We start from the raw sequence: 21,382 nt of genomic DNA, 5'->3' as shown, positions 1-21,382 counted from the left end.
ACGTGCACTCTTCCATGTGCATTTGCAGGACTCCTGTGTGTTTAATTCCACAGAAACTTTAGGTTCCTCTTAATTTACAAGGCTTAGCACCAGACTTGGGAAAGATAACAATGGCAAGAACTACAGCAACACCGCCGATGACAACACACTTATTAAGGCCATCAGTATTAGGAGCACATTATGTGGCAGATTGAAATTTCAGCATCTCTACGCTTCTCTCACCACGTCAGCTCAGCCCTGTGCAGAGAGACTGGAAATTACCCCATGGGTTTGGCCTGCAGTATATAAAACAGAGCCTTGGAAAAAAACAAGGCAATCATCAAATTTCCAGTGTAGGCGGCAATCTGTCTGTTAGGTTTGCACACATACACATTATCGGGGCCCGCGAGTGCCTAAAGGCAGTCTTACCCAGAGCAGCTCGGCAGCTCGTGCCTATAAAACACAAAGGCACACCAGGTTCTCCTCTGTCTAATGCTTCACAGCGAGCAGTAACTGAGCGGGACCTATCACGCGGTAACAAAGGCTGACATAAATACTTATTTGTGATTTTGTTCCCCACAGTTTTTATTCCACCGTGCAATTTGCATTACAACTGGATCCTAATTGTCCATTTTAGCAAGCAAAGAGCAATCTGATACAGATTATAATACACGAGGTAAAGCGGCAACGTCACGAATTAAGTGCTACCAGCCAAGGACAGCCTGCTTGTCTCCCAGGGTTTTGACACTGGCTGATTAAGCAACTGGGCAATACTGCGAGGGAATATGCTTAACCAAAGCAAGAATGCCCAAAATCATTTCATCAGGGCTTCCTGATAGTCCTGAGTATGAGGCAATGAAGTCCTGAAAACATTTTTGAGGTGATTTGATGCAACTGTCCTTGGTGAAGGAGCACCAGGGCCACCACGGCATGATGGCCTGGCCTGAAGGCCCTGCAAAGCCTCGAGAACAGAGCCCATGTGAAGCACCGCTGATCCCATGGTGTTGCTAGAAGTCTTGGGAGGTACTGAGGGATGTCTGGAATCAACAGCCTGTCTGAGGTAGGATGGCAGAGCGACTGTGGGGACAGAGCCCCAAAAAGCAGCATGGCCCTGCAGAGGAAGCCACGTGGCTGAAAACCAGGAACACCTGGAAGGAGAGCAGCAGTTTCCAGGAGAGAACCCCACACAGCCAGCCTCTGTCGGCTAACGGGGCACAGCTGCCTGGTGCCAGTGGCCCCTTGAAGGAAATGCAATGCAGCTGCCATCTATGTGCAAGTGCCTCTGGGGCAGGGAACACCATTATGAAGCAGCCTCAAAGGAGACATGACACAGCCTGCTGGAGACCCGGAACGCTCAGCTGGAACAGCCACCACATTGAATTCTCCTGTATATGAAAAAACTTCTGTATTCCCAGGGCCACCAGTGCAGACTCATTGATTAGAAGGCAGGGCAGGAAATTAAATGAGGCAGGTGAATTAAAGCCAGACTTCACAGACTGCATCTGTTCCTCTGTTCCCTCTGGGTACAACACTGATGTAACTTTAAAAAGTAAATTTAGTGCCCAGGAAAGCTGCCAGACTGATGGCCCTGTAAGCTGAAGCACTAGATGCATCCACAACTTGGGTAGAGGAGAGGCACAGAGGAGCCACTGAGACATGCCTCAGCCTGACCTGCCTTGCTGAAATACAGCAGCTGGGGGAGACGGCCCTGCCTGGGCTTGTCTTCTGCTCATGAGGCTCAAGAAAAGGAGCTGGTTGGGAAGGCCTGGCTGCAGCTGTGAGGTGGAGGTGAGCGCAGCAGCAAACAGCAGTACTCGTGGTAATCCTGGCTGTGATGCCCCAACAATAGGAGGATCCCAAAGATAAACGCTCCTGGCAAGAAGAAAGCCCGTCCATGGTGCAGCAGGCGAAGTTGCAAATGTCTCCATCTTACGATACGCCCAGGCTGATGTGCAAACAGGAGCTTGCACACCTTTCAGCTTCGGTCATCGGTCTTGTCCACACCTGTGTTTGCAGAGAACAAGGAAAACATCTATTTCAGAGCAGTTCTTAGTATCGTCCCTGGCATTTGGACATACAGCAGCAGCCCTGTACTGAAGAGACTGGCTGTTTCTTACGGACCTAGATGAGCAAGAAGACACAGGATATCTCAAATGAGACCCATTTTTCCACCTAAGTGGTGTTCAGATGATTTGAAGCCAGCCTCTGCCTGTTTGGAGACCCGACCTTCTTCTTGACCAGACTCAGGTAAACTGTAAATTATATTGTAAAAAGAGCTCACCTCTTCTGTGAGCAGCTGAACAGTGAGATCACAGCATTTAGCAAGCACTGAGGATGCCTCAAACTATGGAGTAAGAGGCAGTGTGGGGAGGACGGGCACTAAAAGGGGACCAAAGGGGGACCAAATGAGTAAAAAAGAGGTTGTCCCACTGCCTTCCCAGCCCTCCCATCCCTGGAGGGTGGCGCGGTGCTATCTGCAAAGCATTAAAAGTCTCTTGAAGGGAAAGAACAACAGTCAAATAAAAAGAGCAGTCAGCTCTTGTTCCTCAGAGTATAGTCTCTTTTCTTTTATATCTTGCACTGGATTATGCCATAGAGGGAAAGAAACAGAAATAACTCAAATAGCTTCAGTTAGTTTTACCTCTTTTTGTGCTATACCTGTGGCTGTTTGCAGGTGGTTTGCTTTTTTTTCTTCTTTTTCCCATGTGATAAGATCCATCATTTGAAGGACAGCAACCCAACCAGCTCTTCTTGCTCTGAAGAAAGGCAGCAACTTACACTTAGAATAAGAGATTGTCAGGCAGATCTGAAGTGTCAATCAAAGCCTATCTCTGAAAAAAACATTAGTCCAAGCAGTTCCCTGCACTACCGCAGTTAATTTACTCTTTCCAGATATTCCCCTGAGCTGCAAAAAGGCTTCTGGAGCTGACCAGAGCTGCCAGCTACAGGCATGAGGTGTTAGAGCAGATACTGGACCTAATTCTACTCAGGTCAGTTTGCCTTCTACAGAGCATAAGACTGCGATTGCCAGGTCCAGAGAAGAAAATACTGGTCCCCCAGACTTTGTGAGACCAATTGTACATTTCGCTAGAAGGGAGACACTGATTTAGGACTCTGTTGCTGAGTGTGTCCCATCTTCAGTGTCGCGCCTCCACTTTAATATTGTTATTAACATTTAAATTATTATTTATGAGTGCACCTAGGCTGCACAAGGCACTTTCCAAGCTCTCAGGAAAGTACTGGCTCTGCTCCAAGAAGCTCATTATTTCAGGACAGACGGATGCACAGAGGCGCCGCATGGTCAAGTGGCAGAAACGCTGACCCAACAGTGCCAGCACACTTTCCACCGTGCACCCAGCTTGGTGGTTGACCTTGGAAAAGTCACATTCCTTCTTCCCATGTCTAGTCCCATCCCAGCCTTTGTCCATTTCTGTTGCTTGGACTGAAGGCTCTTCAGGTGTGACTAAGTTCATAGCTTTGTCTGTCCTAGAATCTCAGGGAAGTATTTTGGGAAATACTCTTTGTTCCTAGGAGGGGAAAAAAATACTCCTGGAAAATGAGAGACTCCATTTTCTATGGCACTTCTTCAAATGTTTCTCTTGGAAGAAAAGAATCAAACATTTTCTTGCTGCCAAAAAAAATCCAGAAAGGCATGTTTTTCAGTTGAGCAACAGAACATGCAGGCTTTATGGGGGTATTGGTAACACAGATAACGATCACTGACATTTTCTAGGGAAAGTACTGTAGTGGTTAAAGAAACATCTATTTCATCCTGAATGTAAGTTTGAACCTAAAAAGTGAGTTGTTCCATGAGCAGGGGAACTGGTGAAACCTGTTCTCCTGAATTATGTTTTACAACTGTTTTTTATTTCTTCCTTTCTTGGTGCTCCCAATATCCCCAGGGCACCCTTATCCCCTTCAGACCTCCCCAGCAAAGCCCTTAGCTCTTCTGAGAGCTTCCTGCTTTGCCAGCAAGGAGCAGCAGGTGCAGTAGCTGCTTGGAAGTCAGGCAGGTACTGATGACCAGCTGGTATGTCTCTTATGTCCTACTGATTTTTATTTTTTTTATTTATTTTTTTTCAAAAATTGCGGGAATCTGTAAGACCTCTCTCTTTCCATCAAACTGGATTGAATCAGGTCAGCTGGTTCAGAAGTTATTGGAGCGGGGGGACTGGCACACAGAGGGATGAGCAGCACAAGGAGGTTCATTGCTCTCTAAACCCTGGCTCAAAAATATGGCAGTTTTGGTGAAACAACGGGGCCCTAATGTCAGGTAAGGTGGTTGCTGTAAGAGAAGCGAGCCTGTCTCTGTGTTTTGGATATGTAAAGGCTCCAGGACTGTCTCTAGTGTACTTACCACTTATTTGCTCTACAGAGCCTTCAACCTGGAAATCAGGGCCTCACCTCACAGGAACTGTTCAGAAGCAGTCAGTCCCTAACCTGAGTCACTTACAGCTGGATGGATCAAGAGTGGGAGAGAGGAAGAAGAAATTATCTCGGAGTTGCACATAGGGAGAAAAAAGAAAGGCCAAGACCAGCAACTTACTGAGGAATCCTGTGAGCAGGTTAGAGGGAGGCTCAGATGTCCAGCGTCCCCATCTAGGGCCCTAAGCAAAACCCACCTCAGCTTCTTCTTGCTTCATCACCCAGACAGAATTCACCCTTTCCTGGGCATTTTGCTCTGATTCACTGCCCCCAGGAGCTGAGTCAGTCTTACCCACGCTTCTCCTTTGGCAGCTCAGACCACATGGTGAGCTGGTAAGGAAACGTTATTTGTAGTTTGTTTGGGTTAATTATTCATGGGCACTGTGCTGAAAACACTTGGAGCTGCTTTCTGAACAGTCCTGGAGCTGGTGTGCAGGGAGGGACTTACCAAACGCCTGTGGCTGGGCTGCCTTTCCACGGCCAAGCTCTCTTCCATCTGCTTCCTTTCAGCCCTTGTCACGCTCCCCGTTTCTCATGGCTTTGGCTGTGCTCTTTGGCATTATCTGAATAAGACAGAGGCAAGTACTTGGAGCATTGTAGACATGCAATCAAAAATGGCATTTGACCAAGGAGGCGCTGACCCAGGCATGGGGAGAACATAAACCTGATCCTCTGACTGTTTTGTTTTTCCCATCACATTAAGCCACATCCAGGTTTTCACACCTGCTTTTCCTCCTGCAGAAGATGCCTTCACCCCTGCTTCTGACAATCTGCAACTGCCTGGAAGCCTTTTTCCCATAAGCAAGGCTCTGCTTACTTAGTGCATGATCCCGAAAATCCATTTCTCATCTGAGAACAGGGCAGCCTGTAGCTTTAGGAGCACTCTGAGGATGTTTACAGTGAGACATCTTGAATTTCTCTAGCCATGCTCGCCCCCATACGTTAGCACTAAACAGTGGTTTTCAGCCTTTCTGGGGGGTTATGGTTCCATAAACATTTTCTGACAGGGGTACAGACCCTGCGTAGGATACTTAAGCTTAACAAAATGAGGATTACTTTCTTAGTTACTCTTCAGAAGACCCTTAAAAATTATGCAGGACTATCCCTGGTGTCTTCAGAACGGGGACTGAAGCTCTTGAAAATTTCTAGGGGTACCTCTTCAGGGCCAGCATCTGCTTAGAGAGCTCATTATCATGGCTTGGACGGCAACCAAGATGCTCATGGCCCGTAGGCAGCAGCTCTACCAGGCAGCCACCCCACCCAGCCGAGCCAGTAAGTGCAGGGCTGAGTCTCTTGACTCCTGTGAATTGCTCTTTCCAATTATGCAGACATGAAACTGAGCTTGTGCTGCAAACATTTAATCAGGAATTAGCAAAGTTCGAAGTTTATGTGGGGTGGGTGTTGTTTTGTTGGGTTTTTTTGTTGGGTCCTAGCAAAGGACACTACGATTCTGCTTTGGCTGACAGCAGCTGCTGGCTGGGTTTTCTGCAAATGCCAAAACAAGATTTGTATTCCAGCGCTCAGTTACTCACTTGAAATTTCAGGGGACTGTAATAGCCTAGGATTTGCTGTGAGCCCACCCTGTAGCACATATGCCCCATAAAACACCAGGACACAGGACAGAGCATTTATCCCAGCTGGGTAAAATCCTCAGCTGGTATAAATCAACACAGCTACAGAGGAGTTCAGGAAGCTGTGCCATGTCACACCAGAAAAGAACCTGGTTTAGAATATACTTCCAAATCATTAATTCTTTGCCTCAAGCCAAGATAGATGCCCCCTGCCACCATGGGACACGTGTTAGTTCAGTTTCATCTACTGAAATCTCATGCAACTGCCCAGGGAAAGAATTCTGACCCTATGGACTGTGTTCTCTGCTGATGCAACCCTCAGCTTTTGTTAAATGAGCTTCTTGGGCTGAACAATAGGTAACTGAGCTAAATAAAGGTGTCGTTTGCTGGCCTGCGCTATACTAGGGGTTACCAGAGTTGACTGCACTGGTCCTTTCAGAATTTATAAATTGATTTCAAGGAGTTTACACCAGCAGAGAGCTTGGCCCATGAGTAATACACATAAATATTACTTTTAGGCACAGAGATGGAGAAGTCAGTCCCCCACCTGGCTGTTGCCTAAGTAACGCATCTCCAGGAGGATATTTTTTAAGCCAGTGTTATTTATCTAGTAGATGGAAGCAGGCCTGTTAAGGCATACCAGGTCAACATATGTCTAAGCATGTGCTGAAGAACTTAATTAGTTCTCCCTGAGAAGAGAGACTCCCAGTGCTATTTAAAGGATCGTTATCCTACTGCGAGATGCCTTGGAGCCTGCTGCTAGGTCTAAGCTTAACAGGGCAAGTCCGGAGTAGTTGTACGGGAGTGGAAAGTCTCCCTCCATGCTGAGGAGCAATTGCTGAGCAACCCCAGGAGCTGGGAGGTCAGTGCAAGGAGCAGGCATCAAAAGATCACACCGAAGCTCAGCGTAAGGGGCTTAATTCATGCTTGGCTGCAGTGTTGGCTTTCTGTACAGGGTCAAACTGTGTAGACCCCATTATTTTTCTGATTTCTCTTTGTAGAGATTCGGCAACGTCTGCGGTTGCTGGTGACTGCTTCCCAGGTGATTCTAGTGAGAGTGAGCAGGGGTGACAGGACAGAGAAGTAATAGAAGCCTGGAGGGAGCCACCGGTGAGTGTCTATGCAAAACACCGATCCTTGTGTCATCTTCAGAGTCAAACATAGGAAGCAGTTTCTTAGCAGCAAAACTGGACCTTATGGAAGTGGCTCAGTCACAGTTTTCACGCCAAGCTATAATTTATGAGTCCAAAAATCAGAGACTGTAAACTGAATGGCAACAAGGGAATTAGCCAGGTTCCCCAAAGATGGATGTTTTTGCTCTTCTGCCAGGAGGTAGCTCCTTTAGTGGATGGACCTTTGGAAAACTAGGCTGCAGCCTCTGAGTGATAAAGCAGGGTCCGAAGCGTATTAAAGCATGTGTAAGCACTGACACCTACTAGGGACACTGAGGCAGCATTGCAGAAGAGGAAGAATCCTGGACATGCTTATCTTGACCTAAGAGTGGCTTATATCCCACCTAGCACCTCGGTCTGCTCTCTGAGCTGTCAGAAGTTATTCCTAGATGAGTTGTTATGGTAACTGAGCTAATGCCCCGAGATAGATGTTTTCAGGTGGCTCCAGGCCAAAAAATCAACACCAAGAGATTCCAGATAATAGACTTCTGCTAAATTCAGTGCTGGCATCTACTTTATTTAACCTATTCACCAATGACTTACTGAACTCCATTCTCCGGGCAAGCCATATGTGGTGACAATAGCTGCTTGACCTCAATGAACCTTGTCTTTCAAAAGACTGAGGGGATCCTGTGTGCTCTGGCTGGGTCTGTGCCAGTAAATTAAATGTGCCTGGGACTTTCCTCTGCAGTGAGAAGACAGCTGGCACAGAATGGCCATTGTTTTCATAACAAATTCTTACCCTCCAAACCTGCGTGGTCACATCCAGATGGACCATAAAGAAGAGTCTTTGACCCATGCTAGCTCCTGAAATGCATCTGGACTGGACCAAGCTGCAGAGCAATACTCGAGCAGTGTAACAGAGAGCAGCCCTGGCACTGGTTAATTTATTAGTACAGACCTTGTCTGACTGACTGCAGTCACACATAAGAAAGGAGCCTGAAACCAGGTGTGAAGGCTCTGACAATGTGCTTATGCTCATACCATGTCCTGAGCCAGCTGGAGCTGTGCGTCCTTAGGAACAGTCAGTGACAGGCACACGGTGTGTTAAGGAATCGCTCTGGATCACCCATTTCTATCCTCTATTTGAAATAGCTCATGAGACCACAGAGAGAAAGGCTCCCATGGGTTAAACAAGTGGATTTGCCCCTGAGGATACCCCTCCACCTTGTATCTGACATGGAAATTAGCAGCAGGGGGGCAGAGGATGCCCTATGCCCACCAGCCAGCCCTGCTGCTGACTGCACCACAGAAGGCCTCCTCAAGCAGCGCTCCGCAACCTGCAGCAGGCAGAGAGCACTCGGGCAGCTCCGACAAACCTCAGGGAGAGTCGTGCCACTTCCAGAAACTCCCACATCACCACCAGACCAGCCGAGCAGCTACCTGGCTCTGGGGCCCTGCGCCTGCCGCCTCCGGAGCAAGCCAAACAGGTTCCACCATGGCGTGGTCCGCAGTGCCAGCACCGATCACACCCCGGGCATTTGGGACAGCCTGCTGCATGCCCTCGTGGATGTTGTTGCATCTCTGTTGGGTGGCTGCTTTTTTTCATGTCGAGTCTCCCTGGTGGTCTCCTTGCTTTGGACACCAGTAGCTCGAACACCACAGGCTGGCCCGAGGCCTCTGAGCTTGGGGGGTTCTACCTCTGCTCACCCTTTGGCATTTCACGCCTTGTTTTGCCCACTCGTGAGCTGTGTTATTGCAATATGCAGCTCTCTAGGGCAGAAACTGTTTTCCCGCATGTTCTTTGCTAGGCTTCCACTGCAACAGGATTGCAATCTTAATCAGCGCAGCAGTAATGTGATTAAGAAGCTGCTGCACAAGTGGGAATTGCAGCCTCAGTGGATGTGATTTTCCTGGTTCTGGCCTGCCTGGGTGTTTCCCCAGGATGAGAGGTCATGTTGACTGAACTCCAAAATGGCTTGCCTGAACTTTTGAATACTGAGGTCCAAATAAATTTTCAGCATTAGCTGGTATGCTGATCCCTTTCCTGCCAAGCTGCAGCCTTAAGTGATTTTTTATGGCTAAGTTATAAACCCCAGAAAACACGAGCAAGAAGTGGAAATGCTGACTTGGCCGTTGCTAAATGCCAATTATCTACAAAGGCATTAAGGGTGGGGGGTTGAAAAATAGGGTCATTTTCATGTTTTCTCTGGTTCAAAGTAAACTGTCCCGTGAGCCCCTTATAGGAACACACAGCATACAGAGTGACCATTAATATTTATAGGCACGACACCAAGATGCAGACCTTGGCAATCAGAGCAACTCCACTTTTGGAATTAATATAGCTCTGCTTGGCTGGCCTCTCAGTGCAAAATACTAAGTAGGGACACCAAGATTTTCAGGGAGAAGTTAAGAAGTAGATGATGACCTTCAATGGCGAGGGTCCATACTTCACTGAGTCTGTGAAATAATAAAGCCAGCTCTTGGGGCTGCTGGCCAAACCCAACACCAGGTTCTTTGTTCCTCTCTGCTCTTGTGGCTCTTAATCCCAGTGCTGCATAGACTACTCTTGTCTTACTCCCTAAGGTTTCCCACCGTTGACCAGCTGATAAAGACCAGCATACCTCCACGAATGCTACTGGAGCAACGTAGAATAGATCAACGTAGAATAGATCATAGGATGGTTTGTGTTGGAAGTAACCTTTAAAGATCTAGTTCCAGCTCCCCTACCATAGACCTGGACACCTCCCACTAGACCAGGTTGCCCAAAGTCCCATCCAGCCTGGTCTTTTAATACTTCCAGGAACGGGGCATCCACAACTTCTCTGGGCAACCTGTTCCATCGTCTCAGCACTCTCATGGTAAAAAAAATCTTTTCTCTAATCCAATTCTACCCTGTTTCAGTTTGAAACCATTATCCCTTGTCCTGTTGCTACAGGCCCTAGTAAAAAGTCTCTCCCCAACTTTCTTAATAAGCCCCCTTTAAGTGTTGAAAGGCTGCAGTATGGTCTCCTTGGAGCCTTCTCTTTTCTAGGCTAGGTTAGCCAGCATGGTTTTATAATACCTAAAGGTCTGGCCCAGTAATCTTAAGGCTCAAAATGGTGCTGTAATCTCAGTTGCAATGCAGCGCCTGCCTTCTCCCACCCTCTGTTTCCAAACTCTGATAGAAACTGATAGAGAGAGCCCTCTAAACCTGTCCTCTGTACGCTGAGGATCTGGCAAGGTGCTGAGTCACGGAGGCTGCGCTGAGCCCAGGACTACACGCTGAGCAGGTGGTGACTGCTGCCAAGGCACACACACGAGCACGTCTCAGAAATACCGAGTGTGGGGTCAGTATTTCAATAACAGCCCCGTCACCCCCATGAGCTTTTAGAGAAATGTATCCCCAGTACCTGGGCATTTAGCACTCGTGCCACACAAAATAGTTTGGAATTGGCTGAGGTTGTCATAGCCCACTAAGCCTCCGTGTCCAATAAATCAAGGAGAAATGTGACTTCAGGGAGAGGCCGTCTACCCACCACAGTGCTCCCAGCCCTGGGAAAAGGGATCAGAGAATACACAAAGGTGCTTGTTTGGGAGCTGGGAAGGTTTTGATTAAATTCTAGACAAAAACATTATAAATCCTGCTCCCTTTTTCATATACTCACAGAAATTGAGCCTGAACATTAAACAAGAGGCTTTAAATTCTCAGAAATGACTAGCAGCTTCAAGCATGTACCCAGAACTCAGCACACTGGGGTCAGGATCCTCTGGTGATTCTTGCATTGCTGCAGTTACAACCCTGCTTTTGCAGTACATGGGAAGGTCCCCAGCACATTTTGGAGCACCGATATGTGCATTCCATCAACCGAGTCCCTCTGAATCCTTTTCTACAACAACAAATATAAATGCTCCTGCTGTTAAAAACAAGGTGAAAAGGAGGAGCTGTGTGAAGTTAATCAGAGAGTTGAAATGAGATGCTGGAGAAAGGGGCCATGGGTGACTTGAGGTTTGCAGTTAGCTGAGCGATGTGAAATCTCTTGTGTCTGGCTGAGCTCTGAAAGGAAATGCTTTATTAAATCTTCTTTGTGTGAGATTTCAAGCTGCCTCTGGACTGGAAAATAGGACCATTCCAGTATATGGCATCTAATCAGAACTGAAGTCTTTAGTGCAGGTTTTTCTGCAGAGCAAACTCTGATCAGCACAGATGCATAACTCAGATGGCTCAGGATTCAGAAAGCTGAATTAGACACCGCACACCTGTGCTCTGCCGTGCCTCTCTTCTACACAGTACCCCCAAAATGCTTCACAGAATGAATCGTGCTGACAGCAACAAGCCAGGTATTGGGAAAGATGGTGCAACTGGGTGTAAATTCACCCCACTGAGCCCGGACTGGCCAGAGGGCTGAGGTCCATTATGTCAAATTGCATTCCCACTGCAACGTAGGAGTTGCCCTCATTGAAAAGATTCACTGAATCTCCTTTATGCTGCCTGTCTTGGAAACCTCTAACATCACTGCTTTGTGCCAAGATCTGGCCACATTTGGGGAAGTCTCAGCCTCTTCCCATTTCTGTCCAGCACTCACCGAGCTTTGCTGTTAGCAGGCTGCTCACAGCTCTTCCTTGTCAAAACAGGGCTGCGCCACCCCCAAACACTTGCGGAAAGCAACTACTAAAAAGAAATGGCGAGAGCCAGACATGACAGTGAAAGATGAAGAGAAGGGTTAGGCTCCCACAGCACTCCCCTGGGTCACACAAGCTCCCATTTGCACGTCTTCTCTCTCCCTCTGTTTGGCCATGTTGTCAGGAAAGTGAGACCTGATCGGAGACAGGAGTGGCAACATCAACCAGATTTCCTCCTCCTCTTTCTCTCTTATTTCACAGTGCTGCATGTCTGGGGTTGAAGAGACTTAAATCGCAATCTGCCTGCTGGAAATTGCAGGGGTTTCAGCTCCTGATCTGCTTCCTGCAAACCCCATCAGGAAAGTGTCCCAAAGGGCTGAGGTACGCAGAGCATTCCCCCTCCCTTACACCAGCCCAGCTCCTTGCCTACCTTTTATTGCTGACGAGAAGCAGGACAGAACCATTCTGGATATTGGCTTCTTTGAGAGTCTCGTGTTCTTCGAGCTGCCTGGAGTTGTAATAAAATGTCTTCTTCCAGGAGGTGACGCCCTCCCGCACCAAGTGAGCCCGCAGGTCCATCACCGTGTCTCTGGGTCTGACAGTCAGTGGCATCATCAGGTCCTCATCGGCCAGGTGCACCTTGATGTGGTACCTCTTCCAGCGAGAAAGACTCCTTCGCAGCGTGTCCATCCTCTCCAGCTCACCGGGGACAGTGTGGCAGCGAGGAGCATCCAGCTGGGAGGTAGGTAAGGTAGGGATGTGGCTCTGAAGAGGCTGTCTGCCGTGAACAACTTAAAATGTCCTGCCAAACCTGTTCCTCCCAGTTGCTGAGCTGCATGCTTCACATTCCAGGGAAGAGCTCACCTGGCTCCAAGAGCCTGCTGGCTGGGAAACGTCTCCATGAATCATTTCCACACACCCCTAAATCCCTTAATAATTACTGCGTCCTCACAAAGTGCTCTTCATTCCAATGGCTTTCACAGGACTTTAAAGATGGTTCTCCGCAGCCATTTGAAATGTGGGTGCCTTTGAAAAATGAATGGGTTTAGCAACCTCATGTCTCCTGCTCTAAAAAGCTGCCAGCTGTGGGATAGCTCAGTTCAAAAAGGAGACGTTGAGAAACCTCACAGCTATTTAACATGACCATTTTAATGAAGAACAGAAAAATATTCTGCATAGTGAAAACTTCCTCATGGGGGAGAGCCAGAACATCCTGAAGGAGACTCAGCCTGTGTGAACACCCCTCATTAGTGCACTGCAGTTTCACATTAGGGGATCTGTACAGTTACTGCGGGAGAACGGGCTGGGACCCTCCAAAAGGGGTAGCATTCATTCATTGCTCCTCATACCATCACATATCTAATACTGACTCACACACTCCTCAGTGGTTTATCATCTTGATTTCCTCCTCCTTGGAGATCCGCGCCTAATTGAAGTATTGGTCGTATCCTGCTCTAACACATGAGCAGAGATAGCATCACAGGGCTGCAGGCACACGCGAAAAGGTGACAAGAGAGGCCTCAGAATACCAAGAGGAGCAAGCGATGCTCTGGTAAATACAATGACACCTCCAAAAGGAAGGAAGCAATGCCAGCTGTGGGAGCTGGCTGTAATTGAACGATCCTGCAAGGCAGAATCTGACAGTCACAAGATGGTACTTCAGAGCAAACATCATCAAGATAAGGAAGTCATTTTATTTTTTTTTTTCTCAAAAAGATCAAGTCACCCTCTTATCTTGCAGGTAGTTTCCTGCAGCCCATATTACAGGAATTAATTCCCTTGTCCATTCTTCTCAACACACACCAGTATTTTTTGACCAAAGTACTGCAATATAGTTGCCCTCAGAGTGTGCTCTTCACTAAAAAGGGGCTGCTCTTGCCTATTAGATAATGAAACAAATTGACAGATTTTCAGATATGGCAGCAGTCAGTTCCCATTGAGAACAAGATATGTGTCCCCTTTCCCACTGAGAAACAATGAGGTCTCTACCCTGTCTTCTCACTTCTCTTATTTTTTCCATCCCCAATGCATTAGGTCTCTGTCAGGAACAACAGCTATACTACAGGCCATGGAGATTTCCCTGTGCACTCGATAGGAACTGAAACTTCTGCTAGCAAGTTTTTCTTTCTGGATTTGTTCACCGTAGAGGTATGATTGTTTTGGTGGGGACTGGGATTCCTGGGTCCTCACTCTGCCACTGAGTTACTGCAGAGGTTTGAGATGAGTCACGTCACGCCTTCATGTTTGTGTTTGCTCATCTTATGATTGCTGCATGGTGTAACACGTGTCCTTTAAGCACCGCGTGTGAAATAGGAACAGCTTTTAGCACAGCCATGGCCCCTGTCATGGAAGCATTTATAAATAGGATAGATCTGCAGATATGTCAATATTTTTCTCGAACACATGACACCACCACCATAGTGAAGGAGAAACGGAGGCACAGAGCAGTGCAAAGCTGTTTAAAGGAAAAAAAAAAAAAAAAAAAAAGGCTTTTGTCCCCACTCCCCACATCTAAGATTCTCATAGGTTGCATTTTCAGAGACCTACAGAACCTTACAAGTCTGGGGCATGGTGCATCCTTCCCCATTGGGGTGTCATTCACTTGAGGAGCCAAAATTAACCTCTGGTGTAAATCCAGAGTCTCAGGGGTAAAGCCAGGGTCTGATCCAATTCCCACTGCCGTCCAAGGGCAGACTCTCATTGACGGCAGTCAGAACTGGATCGTGCTCCAGACACACTGAGGTCTGATGGCTCCGGCCAACAGAATTTGCCCGGTGAGTGCCAAGGGAAGCATAAGGCATTCTCATTTCAGCAGAGCCCGTCTGGTGTCAGTGAGTCCATCAGCTCCATCCTTCTAGCGTACGTGACAGCCTGACAGCTGCCAAATACCTCCCTCAGACACCTTTCAGACGGCTCCTGTTTATTTTTAGGACAGCTCTTTCCAGTCAGAGCTCAGATGTGTGTATCATTACATAGAAAAGGGGGATGGTGGCAGAAAGAAAATACACAGCTATTATTTCTATTATTTTTCTTTCTTTACCAGTGGTGTGGCTGCAGATTTTCTCATGTACCCCTGTGCCCCATCTGCCCATGTTGGGACCATTCATTTTAAGAAAAGGGGTGATATTTTAGCCTATGAAAGCCAGCAGAAGGAGAAGCATAGCAGTGAAGTCAGCTTATGAAATATTGAAGCAGTGAAACCCTCACTGGAACACGTGAATGGCTAATGCCAGTTCCAATTAATTTTGAATTTTTCATTAAACCATTATTAAAAGCAAGAGGACAGCAGAAATAAGGGAAATTGACTTGGGCAGTATATTAAGTACCTTAGTTTTGCTGGAGGATGTTTTATTATCTGTCCAAAGCAATTATTTCACAAGCTCCTGATAGTTTGTGGGCTAAACAGAGGTATAGGTTGAAGTTCTAGGTGGTCTTTTCTTAAAGTTATTTTTATTGTCATCCTCTGCCCTGTGCCTCACAGCCTAATTGGACGATGTCTCTGGGATGCCATATCTGGAGGACAAGACATGGAGTCAGAGTTCTGAGAATCTGTGATAATGTGTCACTCTGGCGTTATTTACAAATCAAATAAAAACTTATTGACTTAAGCTTTTCCCCATATTGAGGGCAAACAGAGAATGTGCAAACATTCAGAGAAACATTCATTAGGAAAGCCTGAAAAGCAATTTAAAACCTAGGTGGGCTATGATTTTTTTTAAGAACTAAAGCAATAGCATTTAATAAAACATAGTCTCCTCCTCTCCTGCTCTCAAAGCTTCCCTACTCCATTGACTAGAGCAAAAAGAGAAACACCTGCTTAAATTAGGTGCTTCATTAAAATGTCTCTTGTTAGTTGAGATAATCCTAGGCCTTATAATGTCTTTTTATAATGCCAGAATAGAGACAGATATTTCTTAGCTTTTTTTTTTTGCAACGGCTGTGTTTTGCTGCCTGCTGTGCTGCTGTCCTTGCAGAGGAGGACAGAAAAGTGGGATGTTGCTCTATCAGGAAATAAAGGTTTCTTCATTTCCTGGTAGCAATCATATGGAAAGTGCGACATCTGGGGAAAATAAGACCTCAATTCCCCTGGAGGACTCTTTGGGGAAACTCCTCTGTCAATGCTGGCCTTTCAGGCAAGTAAGATACTGTGCTGGTTCCTGAAGCTGTCTGATCCCAGGACTCACAGTCACTAAAGTTTAAAATGAAGCATTAGCTGGCAGGCTCATTCTCTACCCCATGGTCATTCTGCTCCATTATTGAATGGCGCAGAAGGAGGCTGCGGTGTTGTGACCTCTGAGACCCACCCTGGCTGCTGGGGAGCATGGGGCTGGGAAAGGTTCACTCGCTGCAAATGAATGGCTGTGCAGGGCAAATCAAAAGGTTCGACAGTAATAGCTTACGGTTAGAAATCTCCAGTCCAAAATGCAGCCTGCCACCTAATCCACTCAGTGCCCCAGATATCTTAGGTAATGGGGCAGCTTAAGGTGCTAATATTTATGTTTCTGAAAGCCCAGAGGCCCCAACTAGAGCTGTACCACCATGTGCCAAGTGCTTTACAGATAAGAAAGATGAGTAAGGCCTTTTCTATCACCCAGTGCTTCCCTCCTCCTGAGATGTGCTTGATTATAAAATGACTGGGCTCACTTTAGATGTCAAGTTACATCTACAGGAAATGAACAAAGAGCTAATAAATGATTAATAAATGCTTTGAAAAATGGGTAATTAAATGAAACAGCTTTTTAGAGTTCAACGGAAAAGCACAAAACATGTAAGCCCAAGCGATAACACTTCTCCTGATATAACTTATCTACAGCATACTGCTCACATCTGGAAGAGTGCTTAGAAATACTATTAACTTCTTGTGCACCACGAATAAAGGGAGCCTTTGTGAAGGAGGACCAATTCTTCTCCTGGGGATAAGGGCAAATTCCTCATTGTTTAGACCATTTAAAAGCCGTAAAATCTGGAAGGTACTTATGGTAACATATATTGGGAGGTGTGTGTGATGAGGGAAAGAGGCAATCTTTGCACTGACCCTATCCTGTCATCTGCTTGTCAAGCTATAGGGTCCTGTTCTCCCAGGCCAGATGTCTTTTCTGTTACACTGGATCCCTATCCTACATCTCCTTGCCTGGCACAGGGGAAAATGTCTTGTCATCCTGCCCTGCTCCATACAACAGTCAGGAGTTCTGATCCCATGTTTGGCACAGGATTGAGCTTAAAACAGGCTTCAGAAAAAGCTGTGTATTTTCAGCTTTGAAGGAGCAACTTGTCTGGTTTTGGAACCACAAGTTTCTAAGTGAAAGCTAGTTGTGAGATGGTGACATTTTCTGGTGGAAAGGGAAACATGAAGGAACAAAAAAACAGTAACGCACATGTTAAATGAACCAGTCAAGTGCAGACAATGGAAAAGATGAAAAATGGATATAGGGGAAAGCATTTTGCAGTGGTAGGTTTTTCTTGCTGCAATTCTTTATGACTTCCCAGATAGGAGATTCATGACCCTAGGAAGCAGTCTGTATCCTCCAGGGTTTGGCCTGCAGCAGCCCATGACTCACTCACCTGCCAGGTTTGGCAGTAAGCTGAGAAGCAAGCAAGATAGCAAAACATCTTGTGGAAGCAGCAAAACAAGAGACGGATGAATTAACTGCCGGATGAGTGAAAAAAAAAAAAATATATATATATATATATATATATATATATATATAAACCTCTGTGCACAAAGTGCGGGGGGACTAGATAGAGCGAGCGAGTGCTCATGCCACTGGGAACTCCAGAGGAGCCTGCCTCCAAGGCAGCCAGCTCCATTTATTTGCAGGCAAAACAAATTCAGGATGCCTCAGTCTTAAAAGGTGAGGTAGGCGGAAATAAAAGATTTGAGGCTCTACCAGCCATTCCACCAGCAGCAAGATGGTTTTCCAGGAGCTCAAGGAAGAAAGAGGATTTGTGGATCTACATTGCCATCTAATGGCAAGGAGGAGCTGAAAGCTTTCAGTACAGCCCAGAAATGGGCTACACTAGCAAAATAACTGAGGAAGGAATGGTCCATAGCGATGACTGTCCTTTGGTCTAAAAGGAAATCTTTCCCTGTGACAGAATGGCAGTCCCCGGTGAAGGCAATGCAGCTAACCCAGATAAAGGACGGGTAGCCAAAGTCTTGGGATAGAGGCTGCTGATTTCTGCTCTGCTGGCATCGTCTCCACTCCATTCTGTATTAGCCAGGAACATGCACATAGGATGGGATTTGCTTTCCCTTTTGTTTGTACCAGATACTGGCATAGATATAGGCTTCCCAAGCAGGTGCGCATTTCAGGTGCTGAGTGAATCCTGACATCCCATTCAAAACGGTTAACTCAGCATCTCAGGTGTTGAAGACCCTGTAGAAAAATACAGATAACCAGGATTAGATATGAAAAGAGGTCAATTCCCTTTGGATCTAGGCACAGGAAGAGTAGATCTGGCCTTTTGTTCACACCTAGCCCAGCACATTGTCTGCATCAGTGGTGAGTCATGGATATGTAATGAGACAGTAGCTGAAAGAGGATATTACTACCCTGCCATACCCTTTACACTGGGTGTTAGCCCTGCAGGGAAGACATACAAATAAAATTCAGTGAGATGTGAGGTTTTATGGATTTCGTCATTTCTAACCAAACATTTAAAAGGAAATGCCAGGAAGAGACAAACTTCGTGTTCATTCTGGTGCCACCTTTGCTACAGCATGCTGCTGAGGATGCACTGTATTACATAGTTTCTAGAACAGAAACTTTACAAGAGAGAGTTGAGTGTTAGGAGATACCTACATTAAGAATCCAAAGGAAACTTGGTAAAGGATTATCAGAAGTTTCTTCTACTTTAACACGTTTGTAGCCTTGATACATGCAGCTTTGCATATAAGGAGCTCATTCAATGTGAGAGAAAGGTGATACTTTATGACCATGAGTTTCAAATGAGCAGAAGCCATGGAATAGATTAGGGATGTAAAGTATCAGCTCTTTCCAGATAGTGAAATGGGCCATGGTGTCAGTACCTCAGTACCAATTAATTTCTAAGGGAAAAAAAAAAAAAAAAAAAAAAAAAAGGGAGAAGAAAAGGAAAAGAAAAGTGGAGTAGGGATTGAGAATATGGAAAAAAATGGAGAACTGCCAGACCTCAGTCCACAGGACCAAAAGGACCCCCCTCCCCAGTCTGTTAAAACGCCTGCTGTGACATGCTTCCTATGCAGCGTGCTGCCAAAGAAATGAGCACACTCCCAAACAATCCGACTTCATTTCCTCCTGGTATCGTCTCATATTTACACACAATCTTGCCAAGCCTTGCTGGGCCCAAACAATCATACTGAAAGAAGAGGAATAAACAAAGGAATTCCTACAACCTATAAAATGCTCTCCTGCCTGCCCAAGAAAAAGGAAATGGTTTGGAGGGAGGTCTCTTTTTTCTTTCTTGGTTGCTCACTGTTTTCCAAGCTAATGAAAGCCAGAGGCTGTGGGAGTGACGGGATTAACATTACTGAGGGACCAGAGTGGATTTTTCAGGTATTTCTCTCCAATTTGTGAAGCAGGGAGGGGAAGAAGGGAATGTACCTGGTTAAAGGGCTACACAAGATGACATGTTCCTTGACGTTCCTTTCTAAAAGTGGCTCTGAGTCATGCTACAGAGTTGATATGTAAAACGTTTCTCCTGCAGTAGAAATACAATAGTAAAAGAGCCTTTTGAGTGCTCAGTTCTCCAGCCCCAATTCTAAGCCTGCCTAAGCCTGCAGCAGGAGAGGGGCTGGTGAGCTGGCTGGAAAGCCTCCTCTGCCCCCCTCAGTAATCAGAAATTATGGAGAGGCTGCGAGAGCTGTCATAGAAACAGCTCGAAGCATGCCGAGGGCTACATACAGCTGTAGTCCCAGGGAAAGGCATGCATAGTCTTGCAGCTACCTCCATTGTACGGGTTCCCGTAAGTGCTGGGTCAGACGGGGTGAACGCCATACTTGCCCCACACACACCCCCACCCCCCATTTTCTCCCACACTTAATGTGTTTCCAAAGCTGTACTCCAAAACCTGCTTCTTTTATTAATTTTTAACATCATTCCTGAAGGTTTAGCAGCACTGCTACTTCAGAGCCTCACCCTGTCTCCTTAAATCGGTTCCATGCTCTGAACTAGCAGCTCTTTGTTTTGGCTGCTTTGTCTTTCACTGTTCAAATCATGGAAATCAAAGTACACCCATGGGGTCACCTTGCCACAATGGTACCTGTGGGACAGAGGAAGGGAACAAGTATTCTGGTTTCTGTGAGGAAAAAATACATTTAATTATGCCAGGTGTACTAAGGAGTCATCCGCAGTGTGGGCAGGCAGCAGACACCACACCGGGGAGACGCAGGGCTGGTGCCCAAGCACGCTGCTTTGTGTTTCCAAGCATACACGACTTAAATCCGTTAAAATTTCAGATAACATTTTTGTAAAGGTTAAAACCCTGCAGGCAGGATTATTTAATTGCTCCTGATGAGGGATAGAGGCACGGGCAGCGCGGAAGGCGAGGGCAGGAAGGCGGGCGCACAGCCCTCTGGGAGCTGTAGTCCTCGGGGCTCCGCCATCTTGGCGCCGCCAGAACACCGCCCCTGGGGCGCTCCCTGGCCGCCATCTTGGGCCGGGGGCGAAGCCTCCGTGTGGGGAAGGGGCAGGGGCTGCCGGGAGGGGGTTTTGGATTGGTGGCTGTGCTTTTATTTGGAATTGGGAGAGCTGTAAATCCTTCACAAAAGGAAAGCTGAGCAGCCTTGTGAGTGCTCTGACTGGCCTGGTGGTGCTTGAGTATGGTTTGTGACCTTACCCATGGGTGTTGTGGTAGCTTCATGTCCATTTTACTACCAGAGCAAGCTTAAATTGATAAAGGTGGCTTATCTTTGTCCTTTTTTTTCTTTCTTCCTTCACTGAGGTCTCTCTTTAAGGTCTGGATAGCACTGAAGTGCTTTTCCAGCCCATCTCAGATGGGAGGGGGGCTGCCAGGCTATGGGGATGTGAACGCAATTCTGAGGGAAGGCCTGTGAGGGTTTGTGTGGGTAACGCAGCTTGGGCATGAAGTTAAGTTAGAGTGTATGAAAGGATGTGAAAGGGTAGCTGGGCTATGGGGATCTGTTTAATAGGATTGGAGTAGGAAATAGGGCTCATCGCAGGGCCATTGGATGCTCTTCTTGGGTTGCCTGAGGAGCTGCTCCTGATGCTCTTCCCAGGGCCTGCTATTGCCTTGCTTGACAAGATAGGAGGTGGCTGCTGCATATAGGAGAATAAATTATTTACAGTGCTTATCAAGCTGCAGTGTCAGACGTAATGTTCAGTCCTAAAGTATTTAGCGAGTGAAATTTCAAAGACAGGTGCTCAAACTCACTGAGCTCCTTCAAACTTGAACTTGGAATCCAAATCTGAACTCAGTTATGTATTATACAATTATAGATCACAGCTGGTTCCTTAAAACAAGTGGATATTTTCATAGCACAAAATAAATAAAAAATTTCTCTCAGCATATGTTCTACATGTTTTTATAGTGTAAGTCTAGCTATCTGTTTTGTTGTTGTTTTTAATTTTTAGTGTCGTTTTATTTTTGTAGGAATTAAAAAAGACACTTCTTTGTACTTATAATAATGGCATAATAGTAATGAAGTCAGGCCATTAGATCTATGGGGCTGTTTAATTGCTCTGCAAACACTAA

The 21,382-nt window shown here is 46.4% G+C and overlaps 1 protein-coding gene and 1 long non-coding RNA gene across 4 annotated transcripts in view; one reads left to right on the top strand and one right to left on the bottom strand.

Moving 5' to 3' along the window:
- Positions 1-11,646, top strand: part of LOC106019897 (uncharacterized) — a 77,804-nt gene extending 66,158 nt beyond the window's left edge. The window contains exons 9-11 of one of the 3 annotated variants that reach the window (XR_011805289.1): positions 562-4,737; positions 6,977-7,085; positions 8,243-11,646. This is a non-coding gene — a long non-coding RNA (uncharacterized lncRNA). Of the gene's footprint in view, positions 1-561; positions 6,864-6,976 lie in introns of those variants that run through there. The other 2 variants (XR_011805290.1, XR_011805288.1) reach the window with 2 other exon arrangements.
- A 469-nt stretch (positions 11,647-12,115) lies between these two features.
- TINCR (TINCR ubiquitin domain containing) lies at positions 12,116-12,697 on the bottom strand. The gene is given in 2 exon segments (XM_072029305.1): positions 12,116-12,445; positions 12,447-12,697. Coding segments are annotated over 2 exon segments (411 nt in total). The 5' UTR covers positions 12,528-12,697.
- Between the last annotated feature and the right edge of the window lie 8,685 nt (positions 12,698-21,382).

Source organism: Anas platyrhynchos, chromosome 29, assembly GCF_047663525.1.
Source record: "Anas platyrhynchos isolate ZD024472 breed Pekin duck chromosome 29, IASCAAS_PekinDuck_T2T, whole genome shotgun sequence".
NCBI classification, from domain to species: Eukaryota; Metazoa; Chordata; class Aves; order Anseriformes; family Anatidae; genus Anas; species Anas platyrhynchos.
This window is presented reverse-complemented; position numbering and strand designations above follow the sequence as displayed.